The 20,715-nt window shown below is 37.6% G+C and overlaps 1 protein-coding gene across 1 annotated transcript in view; it reads right to left on the bottom strand.

The window, feature by feature from the left end:
- CPNE8 (copine 8) overlaps nt 1–20,715 on the bottom strand; it is a 271,745-nt gene that overhangs the window by 79,934 nt on the left and 171,096 nt on the right. The window contains exons 9-10 of the mRNA XM_075551890.1: nt 18,199–18,303; nt 16,669–16,710 (exon numbers count right to left, since the gene is read on the bottom strand). Of these exons, the coding sequence (XP_075408005.1) occupies nt 16,669–16,710; nt 18,199–18,303 (147 nt within the window). The remainder of the gene's footprint in view (nt 1–16,668; nt 16,711–18,198; nt 18,304–20,715) is intronic.

The raw sequence follows: 20,715 nt of genomic DNA, 5'->3' as shown, positions 1-20,715 counted from the left end.
ATATTCCATCATAACAGCTACACAGAAGCCTCGGATGATACTCACAACTGAGAGGGTTTATTATGGAAGTTAAGAGGCCACTATGAGCTCAGGATAAGTGGAAAACACTGAGGATAGAGTTATTGGTTCAAAACAACACCTCTACTCAGCCAGCAACCAACTCTCCCCCCAGGCCTCAGCCTGTAAGCCATACAGAGTCTCTTGAACTTTGCCTCCATGCACCATGGAGCCAGTCTCCCTCTATCGTAGTCTTGGTGTTACTCTCTTTGCTCTGCCCCATATTCCCCGTGCCACAGTGTCTGGGGCAGCGGGTATCCACGGCCGGTGGCACTTCAGTCAGAGCTCTTGGACATGCGCTCAGTAGTCTTGGGCCTTCCCCCACTGGGTCTAAAGGCTCTTATACAGAAAGGAGCAGCTTTCATGGACATGCTATTTTTGTCTTCTAGTCAACCATACCCACAAGCAAAATAAAGGATGGGGTCCTAAGTCACAGTCTCTAGTAAAGTAGTTTTAAAGAGGCATTCCATCCCAATTCTCCAACATGGGGATACAGGCACAGGCATCGAGTCTAGAATTATAATACATCATATAAGAAATCATGGCTAAAAGGCTATACTAATTGACTACATTTCAAAGCCCCTGCATTGAAGGCAGTATCGAAATGGTAGAATACCAATGTTGTGACAAACTGGCGCAGCCCTGGAAACACTCTCGAACATTTGTAGGACAGAGATGGGAGGGAAACCACACTGGTGCCAGTTTGGAAGAAAGGCAGCCCAAGAGAATGTGGAAATTACTGAACAATATCATTAATATCACGTGCAAGTTAAAATGTGTTGAAGATAATTCATAAATGACTACAGGAGTACATCAGCAGAGAGCTGCCCCAAATATAAGCTACTGGGAATTTAGAGGAGGATATGGAAGGGGGATATCACTGCTGAGATCAGACGAACTTGGCTGAAAACAGATAGCATCAGAAAGATATTTCATTGTGTTTTAAAGCAAAGACATTTGATTGTGAGGCTCAAACCAAACTATGGATAACACTGGGAAGAATGGGAATTCAGCACACTTCACTGTGTTCATGCTACTTGTACACACTAACTGAACGGGTGGCTTATGTGATTTAAAATTAGGAAAACTGAGAGTCAGTGGTGTAGCCTTCTGCCACAATTTTCCACCTGTATTTTGAGCAAATAATCAGAGAAGCTGTACTACAGGAAGAAGAACGTGATGTCAGGATAGACGTAAAGAAGACTAAAAACTTCTTGAAAGTGAGGGGAATTTGAAACATGCCTGAGGGAAATCAGTTTTCAGTGTGGTTTGCAACTCAATGTAAAGAAAACAAAAATCTCCATAAGTGCACTAATAGATAAATGAAGAAAAGACTGAAGATGCCAAGGATTTCATTTTACTTAGATCCACAATCAACCCTCATGGAAGCAGCAGCCAAGAAAGTGAATAACATGGCACAGGGCAGTTCTGTTTTAAAGAGTAGCAATAGCACTTTGCGGGTGAAAGCGGGCCTGGCCCAAGCCATGGTATTTTCACTTGCTTCATATGCATGTGAAAACTGGACAGTGAATAAGAAAGACGATGAAGAATTGATCCATTTAAATTATGGTGTTGGTAAAGGATACTGAAATTACTACAAACGGATGGAAGAACAAGGAAGTCTCTCTTGGAGGAAGGAGAGCCAGATACTGAGAAGTGAGGACGGCAGGACTTCATCTTAAATACTTTCTACATGTGACCAGGATGGAGCCGATTCTGGAAAAGGATATCATGCTTGGTGGAGGACCAAGGAAAAAGAGGAAGACCTTCCAGGAGGAGGATTGGAACAGTGGCTACAACAGAGGGCTCGACCTCAGCAATCGTGAGGATGGTGTGGGACCGGGTCGCTGAGAGTTGATCTAGGGCTCCGAAGAAGAACAACACACCTTAAGAAAAGTCATGTTCTAAACAGAAATGACTTCACATAGTAAATAATGGGTGAACATTTAAATATGAGGCTTTTTAAAAATCAAGTAAAAATTTAAAAATCAATTGTGAATTCACATCATACAAAAAATGAGTAATACAAATATATTTTGGTTGATATGCTTATTCCATGTACAAGCCCCCATATATATGTGTGTATATACATTATATATTTTACCATATATATGACAAATATATATGTGGTTAAAAATCTATCTTAGTACCTATTTTACTATACACATATATAATATATATAATATAATAAAATATATATCTTAGACTTACAAACAGAATATACTGATACTAGCTAACCAAGTTATTAATATCCAAGATGTATGAATAATCATAGATTACAATGGTTGACCTGCATATCCATCAGGGATTTTTAGATTTGCTTTCTGTAGGAAAAGGGTGTCTGAATCTGCCACATTTTAGCATAGTATATACACTTCACAAACCTATGGCATTTGTTTATATTAAATATATAATCATCCTGAAAAATCCCCAAACCCCAGGTTACCTGCACACCATTAAAGCTACCCTAAATAGTAATCACAGGAGAAAGGACGAGACCAGAAATCTATTCTGGAACTACCTTTATTTACTAGAGAGCAATCAGCTATTGAGTATTTCCTCTAACTGCATTGAATGTTAAATATTTAATCTGTTTAAATATACACATAGAGTAAGTTGTAAAAATGCAAGTGGAGGGCTACTCTCTGACATTCACTGATAATGTCAAATTCAGTAAAGTGCTAAAGATATGGATTTAAAATGGCACTATTGTATTATAATATGCTGCGAATGTTTAGTAGCATAAATTCTGCTGTGAAATATATTATGTGGCTTAGACCATATTGCAGAAATAATCATAATATTTTGAAATGGCTTAAATATAACATCTTTCATTTTAAATGAAGTGGATAATTGAGGCAATTACTTAGAAATTCAAATATATAATTATCTGTATATTTCAAATAATCCATTTTGAAGGTTTCATTTTCCCTTTCAATTTACTTGTACAGACATAAATTAAAGCTGATGTGTATCCAAAATTCTGCAACCAAGCAAGCTGAAACTGAAGTATTATGGTCCAATTCTAGGGCTTAAACCTCAAAAATTGAAATACTTGTCACAGGAGAGCAAACTTCCATTTAGAGAGTTCAGATCTCATTCATAGCAAAGAAATATGCCACTGACCTGGTCAATCAATAAAACTAAATATATTTGGATATTTATCAAAGCTGAATTTTGATTGGTAGTGATAACATCTATATGTCCTAGTTTTCCACAGAGCAGCAATCATAAATTTTCCATTTCAAACAAGGTTTAGCTATTATTACAGTTGTTAGGTGCTGTCAAGTCAGTTCTGATGCATAGTGACCCCATGTAAGAGAGAACAAAACACCACCCATTTCGGTATCATCCAAACAAGTGTTCCTGGGCTTGAAACCATTGTTACAACGACTGAGTCGGTCGATCTTGGTGAGGGTTTTCTTCCTTTTTTGTTTTGGTTGTAGAACCTCGATTTTACCAAGCACAGTGTCCTTCTCCAGGGCTGATCTCTCCTGATAGCCCAAGCTTATGAGATGAATTTCAACATCCTCACTTTTAAGAAACATTCTGGCTATACTTTTTCCAAAATACACGTGCTCCTTCTGCTATCATGCATCTGAGGGGACTGGACATACCAAAGGTGTACCTTGATCCTCGAAGTGACATCTTTTGCTTTTTAATGCTTTAAAGATAAAGAAGTCTTTGGCAGATTTTCCCAATATAGTAAGGACATCATCCGACTGCGGATCTAAGTAAAATGACAATCTTGACTATTTCAATCTTCTGTTTATTGTGATGTTGCTTATTGGTCTAGTTGTGAGAACTTTTGGTTTATGTTGAGGTCTAATGCAAACTGAAGCCTATAGTCTTTAGCTAAAACATGGTTCTGTTATGTTTTCAGAATCCCAGCATATGTCTTTTATAAACATCATCATATGCTAAGAATGAAAACATCATCATATGCTAAGAATGGAAAGAAAGATTCTAGACTTCTGAATATCACGGTCCAGTGTTCCTTCCTAAGAGTGAAGGATGGATGTGGGTGGAGACTCGTTCATATAAAATAGTTCCACTGCCAATGTGTTTACTGTGTCTTATGTAACTTCTGGTACCTTCACTCAATCTGCCACCTCCAACTTTGTGCCCCAGTCAATCACATTCTGGGCTCCAATATACGTCCAAAATTGCATGCCTTGTGCATAATTTTCCTAGTGAATCCTATTTTGTATATGGTGTTTATCAGCGCAGTATACATTGCCATGTAATGTGAAAAGATCTACATTTAAATAATGGAGAGTCATGGAAAATGGGTAAAAAAATTCACTTTTTGAGATGATTTTTTTAATATCTGTGTAAGGATAAGAATTATAATTAAAATCACTCACTGATGTTTTGCTGTTGAGGATTGAGAAATGATGTACAAATATGCTCAGATAAGATTTAATTCAAAACTCTTATAATGTATGATCAAAAGCTGGATTTACTCTTCTGTGTTCTGTAAGAATTGGGTAACTGTTCTTCAGGAGCTGGAAAAGTAACAAGTATTATTTAAGAGCAGTCTAAGTAACAAAAGGACCACAGAGAGTTGTTTCTCTCGCATTTCATTGGCCACTTTTTAATGATAATAGTGAAATTATTACAAAGCAAAGGTATTTTACAAATACCTGTCTCCTGTGGACTTCTCACTTACTGACGTTTAATGAGCAGTAGTTTTGGAGGACTTGGTTGCTGCTATTCCTGTTCTGTTTTTTTTTCACTTATTTGGAACAGTAATACATGACTGCTTATAACACATACTGGGAACACAAAATTTCAAATTTTCTTTGTGTTTGGCAATAACAAAACAAATGGTGGGTCACCACCACATACCAATATTTAGCCTATTGTTTAAAGAACATGCAAGCATAATTCCTATCAGAAAGCCTTTCCCAAAGTTATATCCCAAAGTTCCATTTAATTGGTAAGTTTTTTTATAAAAAGGTATGCAATATGAAAATAGATTTTCAACCAAAGCCGTCATTGAGTAATCAATTATAAGGGAACTTCAAAAAGTTCATGGAAAAATGAAATTAAATAATCAAGCAATTTTCCCTCAAAGTTTTTAAAGACCCCATATATACTTCAGTTAATTCAAATAGATCCTTTAAGTAGAAGACCTTGCAATTCATAGCTTTACTTTTCTGTGATGCATCCTTTTAAATGTAAAGTATAGCTGAGTCTTGGAAACAACTATATCTGCTATTAAGAGTACTCAGAGCTTTGTGTAAGCAGGCACAATAGAATCAGGTTACTATGATTTGAAATATTTTGTCCTGAATTATCAATGTGCTACGCTCTCCTCTGGGTGATGACAGTGACATGAGGAAGCATCCTATTCAAAACTACACAAAAGATACCATTTAGAATTTTAAATTCACCAACCCCAATCTGAACATGTCATATTTACGTTTGTCCTGAAAAATTAAGTCAGTTTGCAACTCCGTAGCTGCCTATTTCTGCTACTGATGCACATTTTCCCATCTCTATTACTATCGGGGTTTTGTTTCAACCCAGTCTTCAACTAAAACAATTAAGTTAAAAACCTACAGACTGCATTTTCTCAAGATGGCACTAACATTCAGCTTCACTTAATTTTATATATATATATAACTTTATGCCATTGAGTCAATTCTGACTCATAATGACTCACAGGGTGGATAAAGCCCTGTGGGTTTCTGAGAATGTAGAAAGCCTGGTTGGTTTCCCATAGAGAGGCTAGTGGTTTTGAACTGCTGACCTTGTGGTTAATAACCACAGCCCAATGCATAACTAGGCATGGAAAAATAAAAGGTTAACGAATCTGACATATGAAGGCTCTACGACCCATAACTATCATCTAGATAAACTTGGCAAGAAGCCATCCATGTATTGGAAGGTAACAGTCATGACTACCTATCAGGATTCTTAGGACGGTGAAATGAGAAATTGCGTGGTAAACTAAAGAAAATTCAATTTCAAAGTATATTTGAGCAGTTATTCAGGAAAAACATTTTTATTTGTCTTTTTTGCTACCAACATATTTTTTTCCTAACAATTGCAATAGCCTCTCCAATTTTTGAACTAAATGTCTCACCCTGATTCCAATTTATCCTATAAATATGTTCCCATAGTTCTCCTCACACTAATACCACCCTTGCTTCAAAGTAAAAAAATCACTCGGTGATCTTGAAGCTCTGATGGAATTCTATGCGGCATCCTCACCCTGTCATGAAAGACACTCCATTACAGGATCTTGTTCCACCATTGTACATCTGTATTTCAATTCTCAGGAATAGGTTTAGGCCCATTCAGACAGAACCAATGTTAGCAAAGAATTACTCTCTACTTCATTGGCTTACCCTATTCTTAATTTTTCAATTCTGGCTCTCTTTTCTGGTGATTCGCAACACCTTATCACACAGGAGTTTGCGACATTTCTACTTGGGTGTGAGTTTATTGTTCTCTGAAATTCAGCAGCACATTATTCTCCCTTGGAATGCCTCGAATTTTGCTCCTGGGGTGGTACTGCACACTCACAGGACCACGATCCCCGTACTTGGATTGTTCTTAGAAAAATCACTTTCACCAATTATTTTAAAAATTATTTTCCTGATTTTCCAACAATTGTTCTCAGTCCAAAACTCCATCAGAATCACCTGAGGAGTTTTCTCAACTAACTCTCAGTTAAACTGTATCCCGAGCAATGGAGGCCTATCTGCCAAGGTGATATTTTGAACAAAAGCTCTCCAGGTGATTCTTTCTACCGCAAACCCCCAAGAGAGACCACTGATGTAAATGGTCTACAAGTGTCTGGTAATCAGTAAGATAATTTCCATCTACTTGGCTCTTGATTACAGGAAAATGTCAAGGTTTTCTGTTTGATAAGATGGAGACTATTAGAGGGATAGAGAATATTCTTCAGCATTGGCAAGGAGAAAACTTTGTAGTGGAATGCAAGGGAAAGATTACTTGAAGTTACAAGTATGCTTTTAAATGCAATCGTTTATCAAGTTTTTATAGGACAAAAAATATTACCAATAAAAGAAGTCATGTCTGAAAGTGCTTTCGGGGGGTAATGAAGGATGTCTTAATATATTTCTCATGCATTTATAATATAAATAGATGGTATTTTTTCAGATTAATAGTTTACAAAATTACAGGTGATAAGGTAGCCAAAAGATGTCATTAAGAAGACAATAAAAAGACAGAACCGTTGTTGAGTCCCTTCAGAGTTTAGTTACTAAGTATGAGTCCACCTGTGTGTCAGCATTTCTCAACATAATAGTTAAAAAACTGGTTTCTCTCAGCAGAACACTGTTCTTCACTGGAAGCAATTTTATTTAAAAAAATTCTTGATGGATTTTTTTGTCCCAATATAACAAACACAGCTTCCAATTAGTTATGGAGGAACTAATACAAATCTAAGCACTACATAGTGTTTACAGAGAATACATTAAAATTTCAAGTTTCTTTTGAGTTGCTTTTCAAACGGTGAACAGGATCTAGAATTTTACATAAGGAACACAAAGATTTAATGCACCTTGGAAATGTGATTTCTACAATAATAAATTAGAAAATTTTACCAGTTTAACTTTTACTCTCCCATTTAAATTCTTATATTTGGAATACAGAATTCTTCTGATTTGAACTTCTTAGAAACAATCAGATTCCTTGGAATTATTATTTTTTAATACTAGAAAAAACTATTCAGTTACAAAACAACAGTAAAATACATAGATATTGTGACACACAAACATGGAAGAATGTACCAAAAACAATTGAAATTGAATAAATCACAGTAAACAATATTGAAAAAGCTAGATTAAGAGGGTTTGAATCTTATGAGATTCCATTAATATAAAATTCAAAAAGCAGGAAACACAGAATTATAATAGTAAAAGTCAGGAAATTGGTGAGTTAAAGGGAGGTTATAGTGACAGGAAGTGGTTTCTGCAGTGCTGATATAGTTCTGTTTCTTGACATGGATGTTGGCTTGATGGATGTATTACTCTTTTATTTTTAGGACCATATTTATGATTTGTGTGCAATCCTGTATTATATTGAAAATTGACTTAACATAGTTTTTAATGAATGTTAATCTTTCCATATTCAAGATTATTTTTAGTCTTCTCTTTTCTCTTTTTGGAGGATGTGGTCGTGTTTCTTTAGTTCTTTTCATTCTTGGAAATTATTTTTGTCAATATTATTAAAGTGGTGTAGCTTACACATTCAGCTTAGAGCCACAACGTCAGCAGTTCTAACCCACCAGTCGCACTGCGGGATAAAGACAGGGCTTTCTACTCCTGCAAACAGTCACAGTCTCGTGAATCCAAGGGGCAGTTCTACTTTGTCGGGTACGATAGGGTCACTATGAATTCACATCAACCCAAAGGCAGTGAGTTAGAGTATTTTTATGTTAGAGTCACACATAATTTCAAATCATATGAAAGTTTCAATGTTCATTTTCTAATTTATCATTCGTGCTAATGTAATTGAAAATAGACACGTGGTCCATCCACAATGAACAGCTGAATGTCGCCAGCAATTCGCAATCCCATCTACTGTGTCAAACGTGGCTGCAAGAACTGTTCATTTTAGTGCCAAATGAAGTCTATAGGGCAACTTAGAAGTTCATTTTTCAGATGCGTTGTTTTTCTGTGGGATAGGAATTTTTCTTTTTAAACCAGCTTCCATGTAACCGATTCTAAATCATGGTGACCCATGTGTATTGGAGCAACACTGTCTTTCATAGGGTTTCCAGTCGCTGACTTTCAGGCCTTTCTTGGGTGGACACAATAACCAACCTTCTGCGGAGTAAGCAAGCACATTTTACTACTAGGGACGTCTTTATCAGGAACTGGACCCTGGTGGTGACCTTGGTGACGTTAAAAAATAATAAAAATATTTTTGAAAGCTATACTTAAAACCTAAAAACAGTTAAAACTTTATCAGTAGATTCCCCCCTATGATGCAGGCTGAACCATATCTGGCTTCCAAATGTTTCTGTATTTTTGGATTGCATGGTTTTGTTCCCTCATCGTACAGTGTATCTCAGGGGTGTTATGTCAGTGAAGGCTGTGTTATACGCTTTTCCATTTTTTGGTATATGAAACCCAGCACTGATAAAACTGTAGGGGGTCAGAGGGGGTGGGGTACGGTGGTTGTTTGGTGGTGGTTTGGTGGTGGTGGTGGTGGTTGTTTGGTGGTGGTGGTGGTGGTTTGGTGGTGGTGGTGGTGGTTGTTTGGTGGTGGTGGTGGATAAAGGAGACAATGTTAATATGTCCATGTAGAAGGAAAAGAGCGGTTGAAAAGTGATTGTGGTAGCAACTGTACAATTCTACTTGTTGGGACTGAAATATGAAGTGATATATGTTTTAAACCCCAACTAAGAAAAAAGACTAAACCTAAATCACGTCTGACACACATACATAAAACCTCAGACCCCAGCTCATCTCAGAGTTCGCTACAAAGATGTGTCTTATTCCAAACAACATTTCTTCTCTAAATTCTCTTTTGGCCTTTTTTCTTTTTTCTAATGCAAGTTTTATTTTTCAATTCTTTCTTTAGGATATGTTGTCAAAGGACAATTTTATTATTCTGCTTTACAGAATTATTTATTTTCTTTCTTTATTTTTCCCTTTTTTCAAAGTGTTCCAATAATTTATTATAAAAATTAAAATACTGCTGCAAAATGAATATTGATTTTAACCTAATTATAAATGTTCAGTACTTTCAGAAATATTCATACTTATTTCATCTTTTCACCTAGTGAAAATTTTATTTAAAATCATTATTTTAAAAGGTATGAATTCTTTCTAGTGACAAATAATAACACAACATCTTTGCATAATTTATACATATGTAGCCATCGACTGACTACCAATTGAATATGATGGCTAGATGCAAGGAAGGGGCCAATAATGATGACAGAATTTTCAGGTTTACATAGTCAAGGAAGTGTAACTCATTTAGCCAAAACAAAGACAAAAATATCAAACATGTATCTATACCTACTCATTCATAACTAACTGCTGCCAAATCTCTTGCAAATCTTCCCACCTACAATTCTTATTTGCAAGTTTCTTCACAAAACTCTCCAAGTTACTCCCTAGTACAATGATTCAAAATGTAATCTTGGCAAAGAAAAGGATTTCCAGAACCCGCTCCCATTGTGGGGCAGTCCCTCCGCTTGAATGGTGGCTGAATAATCGGACTGTTACTTCCCTATCAATGCCACCCCACCACGGAAAACAACAAAAACCTATAAAAGAATAATAAGATTTGACGATTATTTCTAGACTGGGATTAATTAAAAATAGGCTTGGTGTCCTTTTTATAAAGTAGAAAATGAGTGCTGGTGGCCCCTTTTAACTTCTAAGACTCAGATATTACCTTATTTCTCAGTTAAAATTTATATTCCAAATGAGGCTGATAACATTCGAATGGGCACAAAGGAATGAAATTGGCCACAGGAGTCCTAGTGGTGCTGTCAGGTAAAGAGGGGGCTGCTGAGTACCTGGTGAGCAATCCAAAATTCCCAGTGGCTCTCGGAGTAAAAGATGAGGCTTTGTGCTCCTGTAGGTACCTTTTGGGATCAAGGTGAAAGTAGAGGATATTATGCTAAGTGAAATTAGTCCATTCCCAAGGGAAAAGTATTTTATGTGGCCACTATTGTAAAAAGTCTAGAAATTGTTTTCACACGTAATAAAAACCGTCAACATTAGCTCTGTAAATTTACCTGTTGATTTAAATTTGACAAGCTTGCTATTGAGTACGTAAAAGTTACCTGGATTTGGACATTGTAATAACACTACAGAACCAATCAATCTTCAAGTTACGGAAGTCATAAACTTGTTCTCAGTGAACCTATATGAACTCCTAGCAACCCCACAGGACAGAGGGAACTGTCCCCATAGGGCTTCGAAGGTTATAAATCTTTATGGGAGCAGACAACCGCGTCTTTCTCCCACAGTGCTAGGTGGGTTTGCTAACCAGCCTTTCAGTTGACAGGTCAACACTATACTGACTGCATGAGCAAAGCTCTTGAGGAGGTTATAAACAACAAGAAATAAAACCTAAGACATCTATCAATGAGCAAGACGACAATGAGGAAGTCACAACTGAATTAGTGACTCACTCCCTAGAGTTTTAACATAGAAATAAAAAGCCTACTTTTGTTCAGGTTAATTGCAATTAAAATAAAATAAGGATATACTAATAAACACTCACTGGCTGAGGATTGGGTGTTCATTAAAAGGACAATAAAGCTTGTGGTAGTTACATAATCTGGTGCCAAATTCAGCATCAGCCTGTCAGTCAGGTTGCTGCTTGATGACCTCATTTGGAGGTGCTAAGGAGACTTGCTCGAGGCAGAAAACAGACATTCTCCCTGCGAGACATTCCTGTTGACAAGCCACATGGAGCCATGCTGATGGCAGCCAGAGCCTTGAAGCTGGAGGAGCCATGTGCGGACCCACGCCAGTTCTAAGATGCCTCCACCAGCCTGTGATCTTGCGGCATTTGGAGTCACGGCATGGGTTACATGATTCTGCAGAGGAATTCACAGATTGGTATCAGACATATGGGCTAATATTGGACTAATGGACTTGATCTGGACTGGGCTGTTCTCAATATTTAATTGCTCTTGTAGATAAAGCCCTTTCTTATACACATAAGAGTTTCTCTAGATGTGCTTCTGTAGTCACTCAGACTAACATGGGGCTAGTTCAAGTACTCCTTTCTGTAATGCTGAAACAACATAGGAAAAAGTTACTGCATATATAGATACTACTACAGAGAGTGAAGAATAACAAAACATCCTCTCTGACATGACAGAGTTTAAGACTTAATATGAATGAGATAGAAACAAATAACCTTCATACAAGGCATAATACATTAGCTACACTAATAAATATTGCTAAATGATAAACACATAGGACTGAATACCCAGATGTAGAAGAAATACTCTCAGACAACTGATAGCATTCAAATGGACACTGAAGAGAAAATGAACAGGCAAAAACGAGCACTCACTCACTGCCACTGAGTTGATTCCAACACACAGTGAATGGAAAGTGCTTTGAAAGTGGCCAATAGCCAGTGATGGTGATGGAAGAGGGCAGGCCAAACTCAGAGAACGGATACAGCCGAAGCTGGTGAGCACTCTAGCTCCAACAAGGCACAAATGGCAATGTCTTTTGGGGAAAATAATAGTATGAGTAGTTTTTTTTCTAAATTCTTACTGAAAGCAAGAAAAAACTTGTTTCCTTTAAATAAAGATCTGAAGGACCCCAAATCAGTTGAGGGGTAGGAGAGATATCAACAAACACATGTTAAAATAAAAATCTATTTCTAGGAAGTTAGAAGTTTTCAATGAACTCATACCATGTACAAACTTGTTGTTAGGTGCTCTTGGTTCCAACCCATAGTGACCTTGTCAGAACACAACACCACCTGGTGCTGTCCCATCAGGACAATTATTGTCATGCCTGAGTCCATTGCTGCAACAGTTGTGTCAATCCCTCTTGTCCCTCTTCTTCCTGCTTTTCTGCCACTCTTCTGCTTTACCAAGCATGATGTCCTTCCTTAATAACAATTTCTTCCAAATTTAATATAATTAGAGTTTCTGTCTGCCTGTCAGTCCCCACTCATCGCAACCCAAGATGATAGAGCAGTCCCAATGTGGTTCCTCATGGTTGCCATGGTTATGGAACCACATCGCCACGTCTTTTCTCTAGCAGGATCACTGGTGGCTTTGAATCTAGAAATTCCAGTTAGCAGGAGAGTGCTTTAGCCAGATGGGTGCTGCCGGGATGCTTCATAGAACTTCTATTGAGTTATGAATCCATACGTGTATGCCGATGCTACACCTAGTTTACAACTTTAGGCATCAAAACAGCCATAGAATTAAATTGATCTTTCATGGGAGCAATGATTATAGATTTAAGAAGATAAACTGAAATGACAGTTGAGATAAACCCAAACTTTTCCTTTGTAAACTCACTGCCATCCAGTTGAAACCAAGTGGTAGCAACCCTATCGGACATTTAAAAAGCATTGAGCTTTTCAATTGTTAAAAGGAAGTTTAAGTCATCTTCACTTATATATTGCTAAAGGAAATGGTAGAACTGCTCTGTGACTTACAGAAACTGACTCTTTATGGGAGTAAATACTCGGTCTTTCTGCTACAGGGCTGCCATTGGCTGCCCGCCGCCGGCCTTGCAGTGCACAGCAAGATGGGGAATCACCGCGCCACCGAAAATCAAACTCCCTGCGATCAACTCAATGCTGACTCATAGTGATTCTATAGGTAACAGTAGAACTGCCCTTTGGGTTCCCAAGACTTTACTGTTTATAGGAGGAGAAAACTCTGTATTTCTCCAGCAGAGAGACTGGTAATTTGAATTCGCCGATTTTGCAGGATTTCGGCCCAAAGTATAACCACTAGCCAACCAGAACTTGTAACCAGCATTCCTTCAAAAAAGTTAGTATGTCAAAAATACACGATGGATTTCCATCCAATAATATTTAACATAATATTTAAAAGATTTAAAAGAAGTCATAGGCAATAGAACAAGATAAAGACAAGGATTCTTGTCAATCTTCAAAAATAACATGGAAAATGATAGTAATTGTTTGGCATTACATTTAGGACATTTGGGATTAAGTGCAGGCAAATAGTGGGCAATTGTTAAGGCAAGATAAATAATAGTACATCATTATTTAAAATAAATGAGGAAAATATAAGTCATATATATGTGTTCTTTCTAACTGAGCTTTCGTCTCTAAAACAACTTACAAGAAAATTCTTAAGTAAAGCACTGGGCCAAGAAGAATTTTGTAATTTCATAACATGATTTATAATCTCAGAATAAAAATATCTAATACATTTAGCAAAAATTATCCTCAAAGGTAACAGATGTTTGTACTTCATTATAATAAGATTCATTATTTAAAATGACTACATTTGACTAAATGAATAGTGTAGCTTTTACTCTTGATGTTCAGCAAACACAAGCCAGAATTATGAGTGGCAATTCACTGAATCAGCCTTTCAGCAAATGATCATTCCCGATAGACAGCGATCTACAATCAGTGTTACATTAAAGTCATGTGGGTATAATACATTCCTGTTTCATTAATCCTCCTTGAATTGTAAGTGAAATTCAGCTGAAGCAATTTAGAGCAATGAAGTTTTGAAGTGAGACCACGGATCCTGATGGTTTTGTGACCTAGAAAGCTACTTTCTGGACATTTCAGCTTTTCGAATGTTAAAATGAGGATTTAGTAATCTTCCCTAATATATTCCTAAAAGAAATGGTAGAGATTATAGGGGTTATAAGTCAGAATTGATTTGATGGCAGTGGCTTTGGTAGGGTTTTTGTTTTGTTTTATTAACTAAATTGGTTTAACTGCTTCATAATTAAGAGATTTAGCCTCATTATTCAGACAAAGATCAAGCAACCCCTCTACTTTCTCAGACCATTACTAATGAGTGAAAGGACCAGAACCTAAGCCCACTGCCAGTAAATTAATTATGGCGCATACTGACCCTCTGGGAGAGAGCTGAAGTGCCCCAGGCTAAAATCTTTATCGAAGTGGGTTGCCCATATTTGTCATGTGGCATCACTGTTGAGTTTTAGATGACGCCTTCTGGTACACAGTCAAGCATGCTAACCGCTGCACCACTCGGGAGTCTCCGTGAAAGGAAACATAGCTGTTGTAGGTTTTATTCTCCAGACGATCAGAATGCCTGTCTTAATCTGAACAGGTTACTTGCTCGATAGCATAATGCACTTTTTTATTGGCCTTCTTCATCGATGAAGGAACTATTGATTACCGAATCAATTTCAAGTTGATAAACTAGAGTGCCCCAAAAGACTCTCAGATATTCAATCAGCATTAATAATTTATCTAAGACATTAATATTTTGAGAATCTCAGTTTCTTACAGTTAATTTCTGTACTATTCTTACAACTTATGTGTAAATATGGAATTATTTCAAAGTGAAAATTAAAACAAGAAAACATGTTTTTAAATACTACAGAATTCTGTCCCTAAATCACATCCAAGCACCTTTCTCAAGGAATAAAGTTTAATGAAGCAATGGAGCATAAGTGCTTTTGGGAAAAGCTGTGCTTTCTGCTGAGTTTTCTCCACAATGCAAAAAGAATAAAAACATAAATGTAAATGATAGATGTAAACTAAATCTAAATAATCAGTAAGTTAATAGCTTGGTAGATATGTAAATGTCACAGGTAACTTACACTAACTGTCACTGAGTCTAATTGCTTGCCCCTGTGGGTTTTCAGAGACTGTAGGTCTTAATAGAAATAGAAAGCTTGGTCTTTCTCCTGCTGAGTGGCTCGTGGTTTTGAACTGCCGACCTTGGAGTTTGCAGCCGACTGTGTAACCCACCTTGAAACCAGTGTTTGGACTCTAGCATTAGTGGTTGCGAAACAACTTGAAGATCAAAAACCAGCGAGTGCTATATAGTGCTATATAGATCAAAAACCAGCGAGTGCTATATAGCGAGTGCTATAAAACCAGCAGTGGTAGCTGAGGTGGGTGACTGCCTCCAGCTCTCCCTGTAGCCTCCCGTAAAATACCTCTTAACAAAGAGGAATTGGGTCACTTGCTGGATCATGTGTATGAGTGGGTGCAGGAGTAAATGTCACATATTGTTGGCAGTGGAGATTTTCCTACCTGGGAAGCTGAAGGGATGAGGGGGTGATTGCTTCAGGATAGGCCAGCCACCTTGACTTTGCTCCCAGTCACAGGAGTGAGTGTCTAGGCACTTTCATAGGTTTGTGTATGATTTGGGGGTTTGGCTGCTTACTGTGTCTGACATGGAGACAAAGCCCTGGCTTATATTTTACGTTAATGTGATGTTTCAAATTCATTAACTCTTGGACTTTGGGCTGAAAGTTCGGGCATTAGCCAAGTGAAAAATCACTTGCTGTGAGCCATCCCATCTCCTTTGCATATATACACATATATATTCAATTCAGGAATTACCAACAGAGACATCTGGGCAGCCCAAGGCTGGATTTGGCCATCTCTGATCCCTTGGGTTTACACTCATCTAAAAGTACCGCACCATCAATCCTACTTATAATAGGGGAATCCATGGAAAATGCTTAAAGGAAAGATGTATAAAGTAGTGTTTTATCTCCTTTGGCCTTTACCGTCTGCAATGGTGTGCATGCTAAGGGCATCCATGGTGATGGAGCTCATGGTCGAGAGAGAATATTAAAGTTTGCTTTCCTTTGTTGCGCATCGGCTGTGTGCACATACTCACGAATGTGGGAGTGGACATACACAGGCTGCCAAAATGACATTGGATATAAAGTTTATCAGTCTTCAGAAAGGCGATATGAGGTGCAGAAACTTTAGAATGAACTACTCTTAAACTATAAAATTGAGTATCTATAAATAAGTTCAGGAGACCTCATTCGCGTCTCCAAGTTGAAGAAGAGACACTCATGTAAGTACTTCATGGAAAACAAAGAGAAAATAGAAAACCTGTATTTTAAAATTGAAAATGTGGTCATTTCATTAATATATATGCTTCTTAAAAGACATTAAATGAATTTCTAAAAAGTACCTTACCTTCCATCTCGATCCCAGTCATAAACCTCTATTTTGATGGTTCTGTTCATGGGGAAAACACAAGCATAAAGTCACTTCCCAAAAGTCAACTCAAATTCACAGCAAGGCAATTCTGACTGAGAGCGCCGGTGTGAGACACAGCAGCACCGGCCCAGAGACTGGCTAACACGGTCAGCAGCGTTGATGGAAGCAGACTGCCACGTCTCTCTTCCACAGAGCATTCCAAACGTGGACCTCCTGCTCAGAAGCTTAGAAGCTGAGCATCTTAACCAAAGTGCCACAAGGCTTCCTAAAAGTTACTCAGTAAGCTCAAAAACATATATATGCTTTTCGTAATCGGATCACATAAATGATACGAGGTTTTACAAAGTAAATTAAGTGTATTTTGCTAATTTTACTACTAGAATTCAATCTGCATCTTAATATTAGTTTCTAAAACTCTGTGTTGATTCTTTCAAGAGAACGGAAAAAGCATCCAGAAGGCATGTGACAGAGCTTCCCGCTAGGGAGACAGGCACCTGGTTCCCCTAGCTTGACAAGCACGCGTCTTCTTAAGCACAGTGTTTCTCAAATGCAGCGTGGACCAGAACAACAGAAAGGACTTAGCAAACCATAAATTGTTGGACCTCGTGCTCAGAGTTCTGGTTCAGTGGGTCTGGATTGAGGCTGGAGAATATGGAATTCTATATTGTTACCAGGTGATGCCGCTAATTGGGAACCAAATGATAAGAACCCCCTTGTAGGGAAAGCCTGAGTCCAATCACGTGAAGTTAAGATTTTTTATTAAATAAATAAAATAAGGTTCTAGGCATATAATAAAATGTTAGTACGTTTAATGATGATAGCTCCTTCTAGGATATTAGCACAGTAAACTTTCATTTTCCTAACATATCAGCAACAAAATAACTCTTTGTTACTGGATTTTACTTTTAATCTATTTGCTTTTCTTTTGGTGTGGATGTAGACTGTTTACATTATTATAGTACCATCAATTTTCCTAAGTAAAAGTACATAAATTTTGATATTAAGGCCACTTGACCCAGCTACTTGTAAAACAGCAGAGTCTCACTGGTTCACAGCCGTGGGACTGCTAGGAGCCGGCACACAGAAGAACAGTTATGTGGAAAAGCAGTGTCCAAATATGCCTGGGTTGATAACATATCCAATCAGAGTCTGTACCTCTTATATATACTTATTTATTCCACTATAGACGGATGAGGTACCATTTGGAAACCATAAAGCAATGAGAATTTGAGTGATTTATGAAGAATAATTTTATAAATTAGACAAGTACTCAATACATTTTTGACACTTTTGACATATTACTTTTTGATAAATTAATTAGTTTACCAAATTTCAGCCAGGCATATTTTCTCCCTTCTGCAAACAACATGGATTTTTGAGACATGAAAACTAGTTTGAATATATCAGCTACAACTCTGGAAACATTTTTTTTAACTGTACTTAGAGCATCGGTTAAAATATTCTATTGTGAATATTCAAAACCTTCAGGAAAATTGTTTCTTTTACCTGTCATAATCTCCATTACATAAAGCTCTGACCGAGATCTTGAATGCTTGCCAAACCGGATTCAGAGTGTTCTTGACAACTTCTGTTTTATGACATATTGTGAAACTATTGAAAAAAAATTTCGTTATTTGAATGATTAAATAATGGCTTATTGTTACACTATCCATTTCTCTCTCTCTTTTGTAGAATAAATGTTTTCAGTCCTTTTATTGCTTCTTTGCTTCTGTGTCATTGTACAAAGGGTTAGATCATTTTTAACGCTGAAGGAAATCGCTCACTAACATATAAAGCAATACAACTTTACAATAGGATTACTTTTTAAAATCATTTCCACATTTTAAATTCTAAGTCATTTTGTAAATAAGCTAGCAATCGTGGGAGCCCACATGGCAATGGATATGAAGGATATTCATGGACCGCTAAATATTGACTTCATGAGTCACTCTGAAACATTTGTATGTGAATATTGAGGACAAAAATCTGGTGGAACTGGGTTTAAGAAAGAAAGAAGAGAAAAATGAGAGGACATTAGCAGCAGTTCTAAACTTAGCAGTAAAGCGAAGTAGAGCTACTGGGGGAACGTTGTTTTTGTTGTTGTTTTGTTTCCACCGAAATGGTTCAGACTCATAGTGACCCCAAGTACAAAAACACTACACACGGCAAAGTCCTTTGCCATCCCCACAATCTTTGCAGCATTGAGCCCATGGACGAAATCGCAATGTCCTTCCAACTTGATGGCCTTTCTCTATTCTCCAGCGACTGGTGTCCCCTGATACAGGTGAAACCTAGGAGAGATGGAGTTGTGATATCTTCACGCCAAGTTATTTCCCAAACATTTCTCTTTTCTCCTAAAAGTCAATGGTATATTCAGTATTCCTTTACCAAACTATAATTAATATGCAAATTTCTCCTGCGGTCTTTCTAATTCATTGTTTAACTTTCACATGTAAATGAAGAGTGAAAAGGTGCCAGAACTTGGATCAAGCACACATACTGAGCAAGGTGACATGTTTGCTCTGTACCACGTATTAAAGGTATCCGACGGAAGATGCGCCCAAGGCAATGCATCTTTAATTTCCTGCCCACTGCTTCCACGGGTATTTGATTATGGATCAAAATAAGATTCAATATTTGGCCCTTTCAACATTGTCTCTATCTATATGCTGTTTATTGGTTTAGTTGTGAGGATCTTGGTTTTCTTTATATTGGTACGTAATCCAAATCAAAATCTGTATTTGGTGTTCATCCGCTAGTGCTTCAAGGTTGTTTCATCTGCCTGTTGAAAGTGAGTGTCCCTCTGATCCTCCGACAGGGGGTGATTAGTTAAGCTGTCCCAGGGAGAGGGCTAGAGGTTTCAATCCCTCTTTACTGCTGGGTTTTAATCCTGCTTGAAGAAAAGTTTTTAGCTGAGGGAGAATATTCAGGCCAGAAGAAAGCTTGAAATGGAACTAGTTTGTTAACTGAAAGGGGCACTTCATCATGGAACACCAACGAATTCTCTGGGGACCTATGTGGAATGGAGTCCACTGATGGCAGACCGTCTATTATTGGCTGCTTTTCACGTGCACCTTCTGCTGTTAGCTACCTTTCCATAGAGTACACCTCTACAGCTGATGCAAGTTGACGCCAGAATCCACGTTATGTCTTTGCCACCAGACTCAAACCAAAGGTCAATTCAACCCATGGCGAGGGGGTGTGAGTACCCTGCTTGTCTGTGCGCTTCTCTTCTTCATAACTATCGAGAAGGAAATGTGTCTTCTCTGCTTTGTGTTGGGAAACCGTCAATAAATTGACCGTGTCCACACTTCTCTTTGTACTACAAAGGCTTTCAATTATTTTCCTCTCTCCCTTTGACCAACTCTGTCCATCTAGCAAGACAAACAAAAAAATAGATTCTTACCTATTTTTCAAAGCAAGGTATTTAATTAAAAAAAATTTTTTATAAAACAATCTTATCACCTTCAGAGTATTCTCCATTACATTGGTCAAATTTGCAATTCTATTTTTCAAACTCATCTGTTTGGATGGCTGACAGCACCTCCCTCGTTTCCTTTACCTCTTATAGGTCATCAAACTACTGTCCTTTCATGTCCTTCTTCATTGTGGAAACAAAAAGCAGTCACAAAGCGAGCTCAGGTGTGTGGGGCAAGAGAGTCAGTCTGTTCTGTTTTCTATTTTTGTCAAAAACTGGCACAATGAGATGGCTGTGGGAGCAGGCGTATCGTTGTGGTGGCAAAACCATTCCCCATCTGCCACAAATCAGGCCTTTCTTGGTGCACACTGTTATACCATCTTTTCAGAACCTCTAAATAGAAAGTAGGATTAACAGTGACCTGGTGGAATGAATTCAAAATGCACTATCCCACTCACATCAAAACGATAAAAGCAAAAACAAATGAGCATCACCTTAACTTGCTTTGATTACACTCGAGAAGCTCTTTTTTGGGTGAAGTGAAGATGGCTGGTGTCTTCCACTGGCTTGATTAATGTTTGGTTTCAGGGTCATAAGAATATCAC

This window comes from Tenrec ecaudatus, chromosome 6 (genome assembly GCF_050624435.1).
Source record: "Tenrec ecaudatus isolate mTenEca1 chromosome 6, mTenEca1.hap1, whole genome shotgun sequence".
NCBI classification, from domain to species: domain Eukaryota; kingdom Metazoa; phylum Chordata; class Mammalia; order Afrosoricida; family Tenrecidae; genus Tenrec; species Tenrec ecaudatus.
The sequence above is the reverse complement of the archived record's forward strand: the minus strand, read 5'-3'. Positions and strand labels throughout refer to the sequence as shown.